The sequence below is a fragment of the Triticum dicoccoides genome, chromosome 5A, assembly GCF_002162155.2.
Source record: "Triticum dicoccoides isolate Atlit2015 ecotype Zavitan chromosome 5A, WEW_v2.0, whole genome shotgun sequence".
Classification (NCBI taxonomy): domain Eukaryota; kingdom Viridiplantae; phylum Streptophyta; class Magnoliopsida; order Poales; family Poaceae; genus Triticum; species Triticum dicoccoides.
The window spans coordinates 682,307,361-682,321,062 of NC_041388.1; the positions used below are offsets into that span (position 1 = coordinate 682,307,361).

The 13,702-nt window shown below is 45.8% G+C and overlaps 1 protein-coding gene across 1 annotated transcript in view; it reads left to right on the forward strand.

Annotated features, from left to right (window-relative positions):
* The first annotated feature begins 1,514 nt into the window (after positions 1 to 1,514).
* Positions 1,515 to 13,702, forward strand: part of LOC119300440 (receptor kinase-like protein Xa21) — a 28,871-nt gene continuing 16,683 nt past the window's right edge. The window contains exons 1-2 of the mRNA XM_037577398.1: positions 1,515 to 2,238; positions 2,311 to 2,541. Coding sequence (XP_037433295.1) covers positions 1,574 to 2,238; positions 2,311 to 2,541 — 896 coding nt within the window. The 5' untranslated portion in view covers positions 1,515 to 1,573. The remainder of the gene's footprint in view (positions 2,239 to 2,310; positions 2,542 to 13,702) is intronic.

Here is a 13,702-nt window from a genome sequence, read left to right on the forward strand (position 1 = left end):
CACATTACAAATTCAAATGAAAAGTTGCAAATTATCATATCTAAACAATTCATAGTTAACTGCAAACAACTCTCTAATTCATTATAATTAAATAGAAGACAAGTGATCAAACTAACTTACTTAGGCCGTGTTCGGTAATACTCCGCTCCTTCGCCAGGGAGCAGAGCGGACAAAGCGCCCATTTAGCTGCTCGCCCAATACACTAGATGCCGCTCCGCTCCCGCAGCGGAGTTAGGAACAAAGAGTTTCCGAACGGCCCCTTAGTCTTCGTACGTTTGTACTGCAGCCTGCTGGACAGTACAAGAAGAAAACCATGCCCCTGCCAGCAGTGAGAAATGAATTCAGTTCGACTAAGAAATAAAAATCGGCATGAGAGGAGAAATCCCAGTTTCAGAAGGCGAATGATTAATATATCTAATTAGCAATTATATTTGAATCTGTGGGTTGTGGATTTGAAATTGCATCTATGCCTGATGCCCGTTGCAGACTGCAGGGATCAGAATCAATGGGTTGGGGAATGGATTTGTTGCGCCGTCCGCGCCGCCGCACGCACGTGCGATCGCCGATCAGGCGATGGCAACAGCTCTGGCCGCATGGCGGCTCGCGTGCGAAGAGATCGAACAGGGGAAGGGAGGTGACGGTTATCCTGCGCCTGATCGATGGACAGTTTTTTAGGGCGATGATGGACGTGTGTGGGCTGTGAGGTACAGCCATTTGGGCCAATGGGCAGTCGTGCTGTTGAGGGAAAACAGAGGGTGGGCTAGCCTCTGTTTTTGGGCTGAAATGCCTATCTTGGATGTGTTGCGTATCAGTTCCGTTTTTCCTTATACGTACACAATATTTATACAACATATACCTAGTTTTTTTTGGCAAAAATCATGGGTATTCAACTGAATACCCTTGAATTGAGGTGGGCCCGCCCCTGTACGTGAGGTGAGAAGATCGATCCACTCTAACAGGGATTCAGGTCTTTTATTTGATTGCTGCGTATGTCCATATCCATACTAATGAGACCAGGATGGATTTCTTTTATTGAATTAGGAATTGTTTTCTCCTTTTGTGGCCCCAGAAAGTTCTGGGGCATGGGTCATCTTAGGAAAATTCCAAGTACTTGCACAACACATTTGTCTGTACTGCCACTAGTTCAATTGGGCTGGAATCAAATTTTCCACTACATTGCAGCAGATGTATGGGAAGCCGCCGGATCGGACCACGGCGACGACTAGAAGACGGAGACCCCGTCCTTTTCTTTTCTAGTCTTTCTTTGAGAGAAGGCCTCCCGGGATGGCACAGGCCACATGGCATGCAATCACAAAAGTCTCGAGCGGGTGCAAGTAGTGCAACAGGGCTGGAATTTTGCACTGCCGTGCGGGCACGGTTATCTTGATTCCATGCCACAGGGGCGGAGTGGACACATGCATGCATCTGCAATTCTGCATACATACGTCTGTACCTGATTCTATATATATGATCGACCACTTCAAGGTGAAGTTGTACCCCATGCATCACTCCTTACTACTACTCGGCCACAAATCTTCCTTCCCATCCAAACCAAAACAATGGCTAGTGTGTCATGTTTTTGTTCTTCACGCTCTTCTTGTACCCCTACGGTGCAGCGTCGCTAGCCAACGGAGATGTCACCGCTGTGCAAATGCACGCACTCCTGTCCTTGAGGGGCATGGTGTCCGATCCATTTGGCTCACTCCTTTCTTGGAACAGCTCCAACCACCCGTGCAAGTGGCGTGGCGTTGGATGCAGCCGCAAGCACGCTGGAAGGATCGTTGAGCTTAACCTCAACTCCTTGGGCTTGATTGGGGGCATCTCGCCCTTACTGGCCAACCTCTCGTATCTCCGTGTGCTTGACCTTGGGGAGAACCAACTGAGAGGGCACATACCCTCGGATCTCGGTCATCTTCGCCGGCTTCGGGTATTGAACCTTACCATGAACTCGTTGCAAGGCAGCATTCCTACTTCTTTGAGAGGTTGCACCCAACTCACGAAGCTTATCCTGGCCCGCAACCAGCTGCACGGTGAGATCCAAGGTGAGCTCGGTGCCTTGAGAAATCTTGCCATCTTGAAACTTCAAACCAATGCTTTGTCCGGGAAGATCCCATCATCATTGGGAAACATGTCATCCCTTCTCATATTGAGTCTATCAAACAACTCCTTGTCGGGCATGATTCCTGCTTCTCTTGGCAATCTACCAAACCTCAGACAGATTTTTCTTTCGCAAAATCGGCTCTCCGGTGCTATACCTTCGTCTCTTGGTCGGTTATCTAATCTTGTATCTCTTGACTTGGAAGTCAACAGCCTCACCGGGACTATACCTTCTCCTATTTGGAACATATCATCTCTTGTTGGCTTTTCTGTACGTGACAATAAGCTTACGGGGACAATACCTCCGAATGCATTCAATGACCTTCCTCTTCTCGAGCTTCTCTTTATGGGGAACAATAAATTTCATGGAGACCTCCCCTCTTCACTTACCAATGCTACAAGTCTCGTTCAATTTGAGCACTTCTTCTTTGATACAACCCCCCCGACACATCAATGGTCCAGATTAAAAGATACCCTTTCGTGAGAATAAGTGAGTAGGGGTAGGATGGGAAATCAAGGTGGGGGAGGCGTACCGCGGCGTAGCGAGGCGCGTGTCTGTACGGCCCGCTCTACGCCCGTACGTGGGCGGTGTACGCCGCGTGAGGAGGAGGACAGGCCCACGCGTACTAAAACCTAATCCATTAATTCGCCGCGGATTAGGCGAACCATTAACGCCGGCGCAGTGAGCCGTCCCGTCGCCGGCGTCGGTCCGCGGGCGGCGCGGATTCACACGCCACCGCCTGCCGCGCGCCTGCGCACGCCACCGCTTGACCGCCCGCGAACGCCGCCCGCTCGTACTCAGGCATTAATCGCCGCCGCCGATTCACACGCCGCCGCCTGCCCTTCTGCGCCCTTTGACCGCTCGGTTGCCCACCGGCATTGATCGCCGGCACCGATTCACACGCCGCCGCCTGCCCTTCTGCGCCCTTTGACCGCTCGGCTGCCCACCGGCATTGATCGCCGGCACCCCCCGCCCCACCCACCACTGCGCCCTATAGAAAGCGCCTCGCGCCCTCCGTCGGCTCGCACACCGCCCTCGCCTCGCCTCTCCTTCTCCCCCCTTGTCGCCGGCGTCCTCCTCTTGCGCCCTTCACCACCTCGCGCGCCCTGCCTCTCCCTCTCGCCGATGATGACCCGCCCCAACTTGACGATGGAGGAGGCGGAGGAGCTCGCCCACTTCGGCATCCCCGCCGCGCCCGATGTGCGCCTGCCGGCAAGGTGGCGCCTGAGCATCGACGGCGTCCCCGTTGCGCCGATGCCCGAGGTCGGCACCCACCTCTTCGCCCACGCCGTCGGCCTGTACAAGGCGCGCCTGTCGCCGGAGGAGCTCGCCGACCCCAGTACGCCCCCAACAACCCCGGCTGGGCGGATCGCCTCGCCGACGATCAGCTGCGGCGTCTCCACGCCTACGCCGGCCCGCGCCCCCCCACGAAGCACAACCGCGCGCGGCGGCATCAGCTCTGGGACGGCCGCACCTTTGAGGAGGTGGTCGCGCCGTACCGCGCGCAGGCAGTCGCCGGCGTCGTGCCTGCTCCGCCGGGGGACGGCTTTCAGCTGTACCGCCGCGGCGAGGCGCGCTCGACCCGCGCCCGCCTCGACTTCGGCGCCATGCACCCGCCCCTGCCCCGCGGAGGCCGAGGCGGTGACCGCGGTGCTGTCCGCCTCGGTCCCGGCGATCACCGTACGGCGGGCAGGAACGGCGCAGGGTCCAGCCGCGCCCCTCCGCCCGAGCCGCGGCAGCAGCCAGAGCCGGCATTGGTGGCGGAGTACAGGCGGCTGGCGGCAGAGGCCGGCGACCCGGACGACATGCCGGGCTACCTGACGGCGCTCCGTGAGTCGGAGAACATGCCGCAGCCGCCGCCGCTCGTTCAGGAGTACCTTCAGGTCGCCCCGGGCGCCGTCCACCCGGAGGACCCGGAGGACTTTCCCGGGTACCACGCCGCGCTCGAGGACTCGATGGCTGCGCCGGCCGTGACCGTGGTGCCCCTCGACGACAGCAGCAGCAGCAGCGACGACAGCGATAACGGCGATGGCCTGTATGACGAGGCAGACTTCGGCGACGTGGAGGACGAGTAGTTTAGGGTTTATTTGAAAATGTCGTTTAGTAATGTTTAATTATTTTTGTAATGTTCTTTAGTTAAGTTTTATTTCTAGTACCATGTAAAATATCTATGAAAACTCTAATGAAATATCGAGTGTTTGAATGGATGGTTTTTAAATGTTGTTGAACAATCAAGTGTTGAAATCGATACTGTTATTTTTAGTTTTAAAAAGAGTTGTATCGTAAAAAAATGAGAAAAGAATTAAACTAGAAAAGTAAATATAAAACAAAACAATAAAAAATTGACATAATATTTACAAAACAAGTTAGAAGATTTTTTTTTTAAAAAACTATTGTATTGTAAAAAATAAAATTCAGAAAAAAGTAAACTTGAATTGGAAAAACCTATGTAAACTAGAAAAGTAAATATAAAACCAAACAATAAAAAATTGACATAATACTCGCAAAACAAATTAGAAGATATATTTAAAAAAATTGTATTGTAAAAATAAAATATAAAATAAAAATTAAACTTGAATTGAAAAAAACTTATGAGAAAAGCCTATTTAAACTGGTGCGGGCGAGCTCCGGCAGGCGAGGTGCGAGCGGCCTGCCGCGGTGCTGCGCGTTGACTGGCGAGGTGGGCCGCTGTAAGGCGCAGTGCGAGCGGCCTGCCACGGCGCTGCGCGTCGACTGACGAGGTGGGCCGATTTCAGTAGGCCTAGTGGGCCGCTGGAAGGAGCGCCTGCGAGCGGTCGAGGGTGCAGGGGCGGGGTGGATGGTTTCGTTTAGTCCCACCTCGCCCGCCGAAGGACGCCCAGACCGGCTTATATAGGCGGATTCATGCACCTTATCAGATAAGATAGATAGTAATAATGTGAGTTGACTTTGCATTGCCCGGGCAGCTGCGGTAGTGCTGCTAATGCATTGTAAATTCAGATCACATCATTATTATGTATCTTATTTTTAATAGTTTAGCATTTTATGCAAAGTTTGTTTTATTAATACATAAAGTTTTGTAATATTTTTGTCCGGTCAGCGTTTTAGTTGTTTCAAATTCATGCATCATATTAAGAAGGTCAATTTTTTGACATCTTCAGAATGGCCTGAAATTTTGCATATGAGTTAGTATGCCCATTCCCACACATAATCCAAAAATTTATGGTATTTCGATACGAAGAGCACGTTGCGTCACGTCCGATCAGCATTTAAAGTGTTTCGACCGAAAAAATTATAGAAAATTCATAAAATGGCAAAAAGCCACGAAACTTGTCATGCATCCTATTCATGATGGTACAAGACTGTGAGAAAAAATTGGATTCATTTGAAGGATGTCGAAAAATAACTCGTTTTCGGACATGGCCTTTGCTCATACCCGAATGGTCTACGAAGAAGAAGGTCAATTTTTTGACATCTTCAGAATGGGCTGAAATTTTTGTATGTGAGTTAGTATGCCCACTCCCACACATAATCCAAAAATTTATGGTATTTCGATACGAAGAGCACGTTGCGTCACGTCCGGTCAGCATTTAAAGTGTTTCGATCGAAAAAATTATAGAAAATTCATAAAATGGCAAAAAGCCACGAAACTTGTCATGCATCCTATTCATGATGGTACAAGACTGTGGAAAACAATTGAGTTCATTTGAAGGATGTCGAAAAATACCTGTAGTGTTGATGAATTTACCACATAAGATTAAGTAATTATATTAAAAAGAGTACTTCATACAGAATTTATTTCATATTTAAATTATATATAAGAAAACTTTAGTATTGTTATTTCTGCGCGAATTGACGAGCTGATATTATAATGATTAAAAAAATAATGATTAAAAAAATAAGCCCGCCTGTGCTGGCAGGCCTCAAGTGCGCCTAATCGGTCCGGCCCGATCAAGCCGACTGGCGAAAGGGCCGGCCATTCGGCCCAGCTATGGCTGCCAGAATAGGCCAACGGGACAGCGGCGGGACGGGGTGGGGATCAGAGGAGTTCTGAAAGGGTGGTGCGAGCTGGGCATATAAGGCGGTCGCGGCGTCGTTCGGCGGGCGAGGTGGGACTAAACTTTAGTCCTCACCGCCGACACTGCCCCCGCACCGGGCGCACACTCAATGGGACGGCCCACGCGCACCGTCGCACACAGTCACTGGGCCGGCCATCGCGCAGCGTCTTTCGGCGGGCCGGGTGGGATTAGTTGTTTTCTTTATTTATTGTTTAAAAATGTTCATTTTTATTTGTTATAAATGATTTATAACTTATTTAATGTTCATTATTTATTTGTTATTTGTTTTGCATTAATGGCTACAGTTGTTTTCATAATAGTAAAGTGTTATTTGTTATAATTTGAAAAATACTCATACATAAAAAAGGTACTTTCTATGAAATTTATTAAGTAGTTATGTTAAGAACAATACTTAATGTAGAATTTATTATGTAATTATATTAAAAAACTACTTAATATAGAACTAGTTAATATAGAAAATGGCACGTCATTTTTATTATTTACTTTGTAAGTAAGAATAATAAGTTGTTTATTATAAATTATAAGTACTAATAATCAATTTTTTGAAAATAATTGATTATGACTTTCTGGTTACTGCCTAACATTTTTGAGTTTATTAAAAAATTATAATCAGCTTTATGAAAGGGAACACATACTGAATGCATGTCACACCCCAGACCGACACCTCAGGTTTGTACTGTGAGTACGTGTCAACATGCACGAAACGCACCCAACTTTTGCATGCGCGTGTGAGTGACCCCCACGGTCTCGCACGTCAGATTACGACGGAATCGAAGTACGAATGGAAGTCGCGTCACGTCGGGAGACGTTTTCTGGGTATTTTCATGGAGAAAATCGTAGTAAATGCATCAAGTGTCGAAACACACCCAAATTTTGCGGGCGTGCTTGTGTGCCACACTGTAGCGTGTGGAAAAAAATCCCGATGTTTCATGGCTTTGCGAAAGGGAACACATACTGAATGCATGTCACACCCCAGACCGACACCTCAGGTTTGTACTTTGAGTACATGTCAACATGCACGAAACGCACCCAACTTTTGCATGCGCGTGTGAGTGACCCCCACGGTCTCGCACGTCAGATTACGACGGAATCGGAGTACGAACGGAAGTCGCGTCACGTCGGGAGATGTTTTCTAGGTATTTTCACGGAGAAAATCGTAATAAATACGTCGAGTGTCGAAACACACCCAAATTTTGCAGGCGTGTCAAAAAAACATTGCAGCGTTTCATGAAAAAATAATACAAAATAAACAAAAAAAATAAAGAGTCCCATATTGCGGACGGACTCATTTAAGAAGATTAAAGTGAATTATTGCTGTGATACTCCATGATTATGGAGTGCCAGAGCATAATTTACGTTAACCTCCTTAAGTGATACCGCCACACTAGAGGATTTGACATTGCAAGCAGACTACGGTATTTAAACAGGTGAATTAGCACGACGAGAAGCAATGTGGGACTAAACATTAGCATGTTCGGCGGTGGCCACCATCGCTATAGATTGGGCGCTATAGGTTCGGCGGTATCGGGCTGGGCCCAGACGGCGAACGAATAATTTTTTTCCCTTTCCATCGCCGTATACCGCCACGCACGGCGGAACCCTATCCACACCATTCGCCCCCCGTACGCCGCCCCGTGCCCCAGTCGCCCTGCCACGATCGCCCTACCACGATCGCCCTCAGGCACGCAACGATCTCGCCGCACGTGCGGCGCCGTCCATCGCCGTCCATAGTCAACGGCGCTTGTTGGCATAGACTGCCCCACGCCCCGCAGGCGCAGATCGCCGACGCTGGGCAGCCTGCTTTCGGCTCCGCCACAGCCGTTGTTCGGCGGCTGTCGCCCGGATTAAGGTCACGTTTCTCACCTCGAACAATTTCTGTCGATGCTATTGCGTAATTATATGTATTAATAGGAAAAAATTAACATGCAGTATGGACATCGATGATGTGATTCCATGTTCCATAGAGAAGTGGGTAAGTCTCGTTGAAAGATTTACCACCGCTCAGCGATTTAGGTTCTACGAAACAGGCTTGGAAGAGATGTTGATCATTCCGTCAGTACAAATGAGAGATTTTGCTGCATTTTATGTTGTTAGGTTATAACCCAAACAGCAAAAAATTCATACAATAGTGGCAGTAAAGGCCTAATTTCACTTAGACCGGACGATGTGTGTTCAATATTTGGGTTTAAGAATGAAGGTGAGGATGTTTTTGGCATGCTTGCAACGGAAGGAAAAGAGTTAATAAAGAAAATTCCTATTCAGTACGTTCACAAAAAAAATGGTCACATAATGATAGATGACTTGATACAAAAAATTGTGAGGAATAAATCCGCCGACGATGAATTTCTTCGGATGGTTGTTCTTGTTTTGCTGGGGACCATTATTGCACCCATGTCAGCTGTCTCCATACCAAATGAGTACTACGCGTTGGTGCATGACGTGAAGCGGATAAGCACGTTGAATTTTAACGTGTTTACTTTGTGAACTTGTTTGACGAAGATTGGTAAACTCAAGCAGGACGGCCATGTGAGGGAATGGCCATGTGGCAACCTAGCCCTACTCCAGGTATGCTATTAATTAATGCTATTTCATATTCCTTTAATTTATGTGTTCGTAACTTATTTTGTCTTTTGTTTTGTAGTACTTATATTGGGAGAAGGTGCAGCCAACCACCGGCCCGAAAAATGACCCGTTGTCGTTGCAAGTTCCCCTAATGAAAAATTGGACTGAATTTAAAGCGGAGAAACGAGACAAGTACGACCTGGAAAATGGTCGTGGCCATGGATTGGTAATATTATAATGCTTATTTACTTGTATATTGATTATGCATTGAGAATGTTATGTACTCATGTTGTCATTGCATACTCACTTTGCAGATTGATGACTGCATTACGAAGGAGTATAGAATGAAAAAACTTGCAGATGAACAAGCTGAAAGCAGTAAGAAACATAGTAGCCGAAAGTCATCCGTTACGGGAAAGAAAAAAGTGGAGAACGTGTCCGAGGTCCCTGCTAATCTAATGCCTTTTATGGACCGGGTTATGAATGATATGAAGGAAATTCGTAAGAAATTGTTTCGTATGCCGAAGTTATGCGCACAAGTAAAAATGTAACAACTCTGGTATGCACTTTATTAAACTCGATAAATTAATAAAAAGATATAACATGTGAATGAACTTACTTTTGCAGAGAGTGTTAGAGAAAATGAATAAAACAGGTGTACAGTACAAACCGGGCACAATGGCAGAGGATGAAGAAAATTTGTATGGACAGAATAGTGAGTCCAGGTATGAAAACAAGTATCCTCAAAAAGAATTTCAGTATGATGACAAACACACACCTAATGGCCAAAATGGCAGTGGCCATTATTATTTGGATTCTGAAGAAGAGGATTCGTTCAAATTCAGTACCGGTCACTTGAGTAGCTTTAAAGATGACAAGGAGGATCCTATAGATGTCCCGGAACAGTCAGAAAAAAAGAAGCATCATCTCTAAAAACCGATGAAATAGAAGCTACAAGATGGCAAGTCCCTCAAAATGAGGAAGAAGTGTCACATGCCTTGTCAGATGGTAATAACGAGGTAGAAGAGAAGAAGGTGGTGATTCCAGCAAAGCGAAAGCGGTGTGGGTCAAAGTACACGAAATCTCCTTATGTTAAAAAGACTCCGAGAAAACGTGCGAAACGTTCCGCAAAAACGAGTAAGTTAAACATGCTATGCATATATTATTGGAAATTGTGTAGTATAAATTTGTACTTTAACTTTATTGCCTTGTGTTGTAGAACTGTTTAATGAAACAACCCCTCAATTTGATCATTCTGTGGATGATATGGTGCATGCCGTTGTGCAGTACGTGAAAGCGTACGAGCACTCACCAAAACATAAGAACCATGAAATATTCAACAACGGTAAAGATGAAGGACTTTCTGCGGACGCGTTATGTCATGCGTTAAGTATGTTGCATCCATCTTAAATTTACTCATTTATTTCAGGTAATTGACGCTTATGCGACGTACATATCGGATTCAAGTCTCGTCAAAGACAGGTATATTGTACCCACATATAGATCTTACTGGTTATTGAACACTCGGTCAAAGTCAGTAAGACGAGGGAAGTCGGTAGACGATCCAGAAGGTTTAGAACATGCAAATGAACCTCTCAACAGATGCATGACAGAATATTTTGCAAAACCGAAGGTACCGTTTGTATTGCAGAATTGTATTTTCATTACTATCTTATGTGAAAGCCGAGCTTATTAACAATATTTAAGTTATGAAATAGGCTTATTTTGCGTTAAATAAGGATAAAAACCATTGGATTACATGTGTTTTGCACACTAGAAAGAAAGAGTTCCAAATTCTTGATTCTTTGAGGGGGGAAGTAAATATCTCTGAAGCATCCAGGAAATTCGTTGAAAATTTTGTAAGTTGCGTATTCATGTGTGTACAATTAACCATATAATTTGTTTACCGTATGTAGTCAACATGTTCATATTTTTTTTTGTCAGAGAGAGCAACTTGCAGGAGATATTCAAGATGCAAATGACAGTGCTATTATGTCGTTCCCGGATGTGTCCGCATGGCCTATAGTCTCCTACGACATGCCTCAACAAGAAGATGAATGAGTTACATGTGCCATGTGCTTTTGAAATACGTTGATTGATCAAGTGCTATATTACTTAACGTGCTTTTAAAATTGCACTTATGTTTTTTTAACACAGAAACTCATATGGACTGTTCGTCCTTCGCTGTTTTCAATACTGGGACGGAGAAAAATTTATTACTCCTATTTTTCAGGTGAGTACATTTTAAGTATGAAAAATTAGTACATTATATCATATATAAGTGATGAAAATAATATTATTTTTATTACTTTTCAGGAATCTATTGATAGTTCGAGAAAAAGAATGATAGCTGGAATTATTATGTCCCCCGAAAATAAGCTTACAGAAGTGAAGAACAAAGTAATTCGACTTGCGAAGAGGAAACAAAAATAAAAATATTATACGACAATTCTACGTGATTGTCGAAATATTATTTGTTCATGACTGAGAATTGTGTGTGGATGCTTTATTTTTTTATGTGAGTTTCAAATATTTTTAGCATGTCAAGTTTATATTACCTGGCAAATTTATTAAAAATACATTTTATCATTTTTATTGTACTATTTAATTTATAATTTATGTTCAATAAGTGTTCTCGCGAATATACGAGTTGTGGTTTTAAAATACTCCGATGATATATGATGACGATATCTCAGAGGCGAGCGCCGTCCGCGCCGCACGTTTGCCGCTACATGGCGCACGTGGGCCGCGTCATCTGCCAGCAGGCGCGCGCCGCGCGTCGCCCCAGGGTTGGCCGTTGCCGACGCCGAGGCTGATTCTACCTCTTCCCGCGTGCGCCTCTCTGCGCCCGAGGGCTGCGTCAGCCTCGGGATCACCCCCGCGGCGCCTACTGGCGGCTATGCAGCGCCTTGGGATCGCCGTCCGCGGTGTCTACTGGCGCCTGTTAACGTTATGTTTTTAAAATTAAAGCAACCGGCGGCTGTGTAGCGCCTCTCTGATCGCCCAACATGCATGATTTATTGACAAAGTTATATATTTGTACGAATATATATATAATACATATCATGTTATATTTGTATACACATATCATATTATAACGTAAAATTTGTATGTCGCATATCATATTAAGAACAACAAATATAGTGCCAACAAATATGACATAAGTAAACACCGATTACAAGTCTCCCGTATCAATGTAACGAAACAAATATGTAAATACTATTCTTTAAGACAACCAAATAAATCGTCAACTGTAATCAGAAGTTGTTCTTTTTATTCAAACATTTCTTTGCTATGATCATCATGCCATGTTCCTGCATAGAAAGATTGTAATATATGTCAAAATTTTATAAAGTATTAACTAAACAAGAAAAGAACGTAAATAAAATGGTGTGCACATACTTTGGATTCTCAGGACAATTGTTTTTGAAATGACATTTTCCTCTGCATAAACCGCATAGACGTACAGGTTTCTCATCAAAACCTTTGGGTCTACCATTTGTAGTCACGCCAGGTTCCTTACCACGGCCTTTGTTATTCTGCCCTTTCGGTGCTCCTTTAGTATTGATTTTTTCTGGATCACCAACAAAAACATGATTTTGATTCGGCACAAAAGCATCATCATGTGCAACTGTATGCTGTCTCACATAATCTTCCTCCTCAACATCCTTATTTGCTATCACATCCTCCAGAGCAGCCTTCAGTTTATAAAATATAAATGGTTTATGACAATGCCGCATGATTTGCTTCCGCAGACAAAATAGTCAACTCACTGTACTTAGTTCTCTCCTCAGTACCTGCCCATCCCCATGCGAAGAGATCGCTAGTGCGTTTCACGGGCAGTCCTCCTCTAGCATTGTGACGCCCCCGATTCAATCGTACACTAATCATGCACGCAAATGTGTACGATCAAGATCAGGGACTCACGGGAAGATATCACAACACAACTCTACAAATAAAATAAGTCATACAAGCATCATAATACAAGCCAGGGGCCTCGAGGGCTCGAATACAAGTGCTCGATCATAGACGAGTCAGCAGAAGCAACAATATCTGAGTACAGACATAAGTTAAACAAGTTTGCCTTAAGAAGGCTAACACAAACAGGGATACAGATCGAAAGAGGCGCAGGCCTCCTGCCTGGGATCCTCCTAAACTACTCCAGGTCGTCATCAGCGGGCAGCACGTAGTAGTAGGCACCTCCAGTGTAGTAGGGGTCGTCGTTGACGGTGGCGTCTGGCTCCTGGACTCCAGCATCTGGTTGCGACAACCAGAAAGGAAGGGAAAGGGGAAAAAGGGGGGAGAAAGCAACCGTGAGTACTCTTCCAAAGTACTCGCAAGCAAGGAACTACACTACATATGCATGGGTATATGTGTAAAGGGCCATATCAGTGGACTGAACTGCAGAATGCCAGAATAAGAGAGGGGGATAGCTAGTCTTATCGAAGACTACGCTTCTGGTCACCTTCGTCTTGCAACAGGCAGAAGAGGGTAGGTCGAAGTCCTCCAAGTAGCATCTCCAAGTAACATCTCCAGTAGCATCGCGTAGCATAAACCTACCCGGCGATCCTCTCCTCGTCGCCCTGCGGAAAAGCGATCACCGGGTTGTCTGTGGAACTTTGAAGGGTGTGTTTTATTAAGTATCCGGTTCTAGTTGTCATAAGGTCAAGGTACAACTCCAAGTCGTCCTGTTACCGAAGATCACGGCTATTCGAATAGATTAACTTCCCTGCAGGGGTGCACCACATAGCCCAACACGCTCGATCCCATTTGGCCGGACACACTTTCCTGGGTCATGCCCGGCCTCGGAAGATCAACACGTCGCAGCCCCACCTAGGCAAAACAGAGAGGCCAGCACGCCGGTCTAAACCTAAGCGCACAGGGGTCTGGGCCCATCGCCCATAGCACACCTGCACGTTGCGTACGCGGCCGAAAGCAGACCTAGCCTAGTGGCGTTCCAGTCCAATTCGGCGCGCGCCGCTCC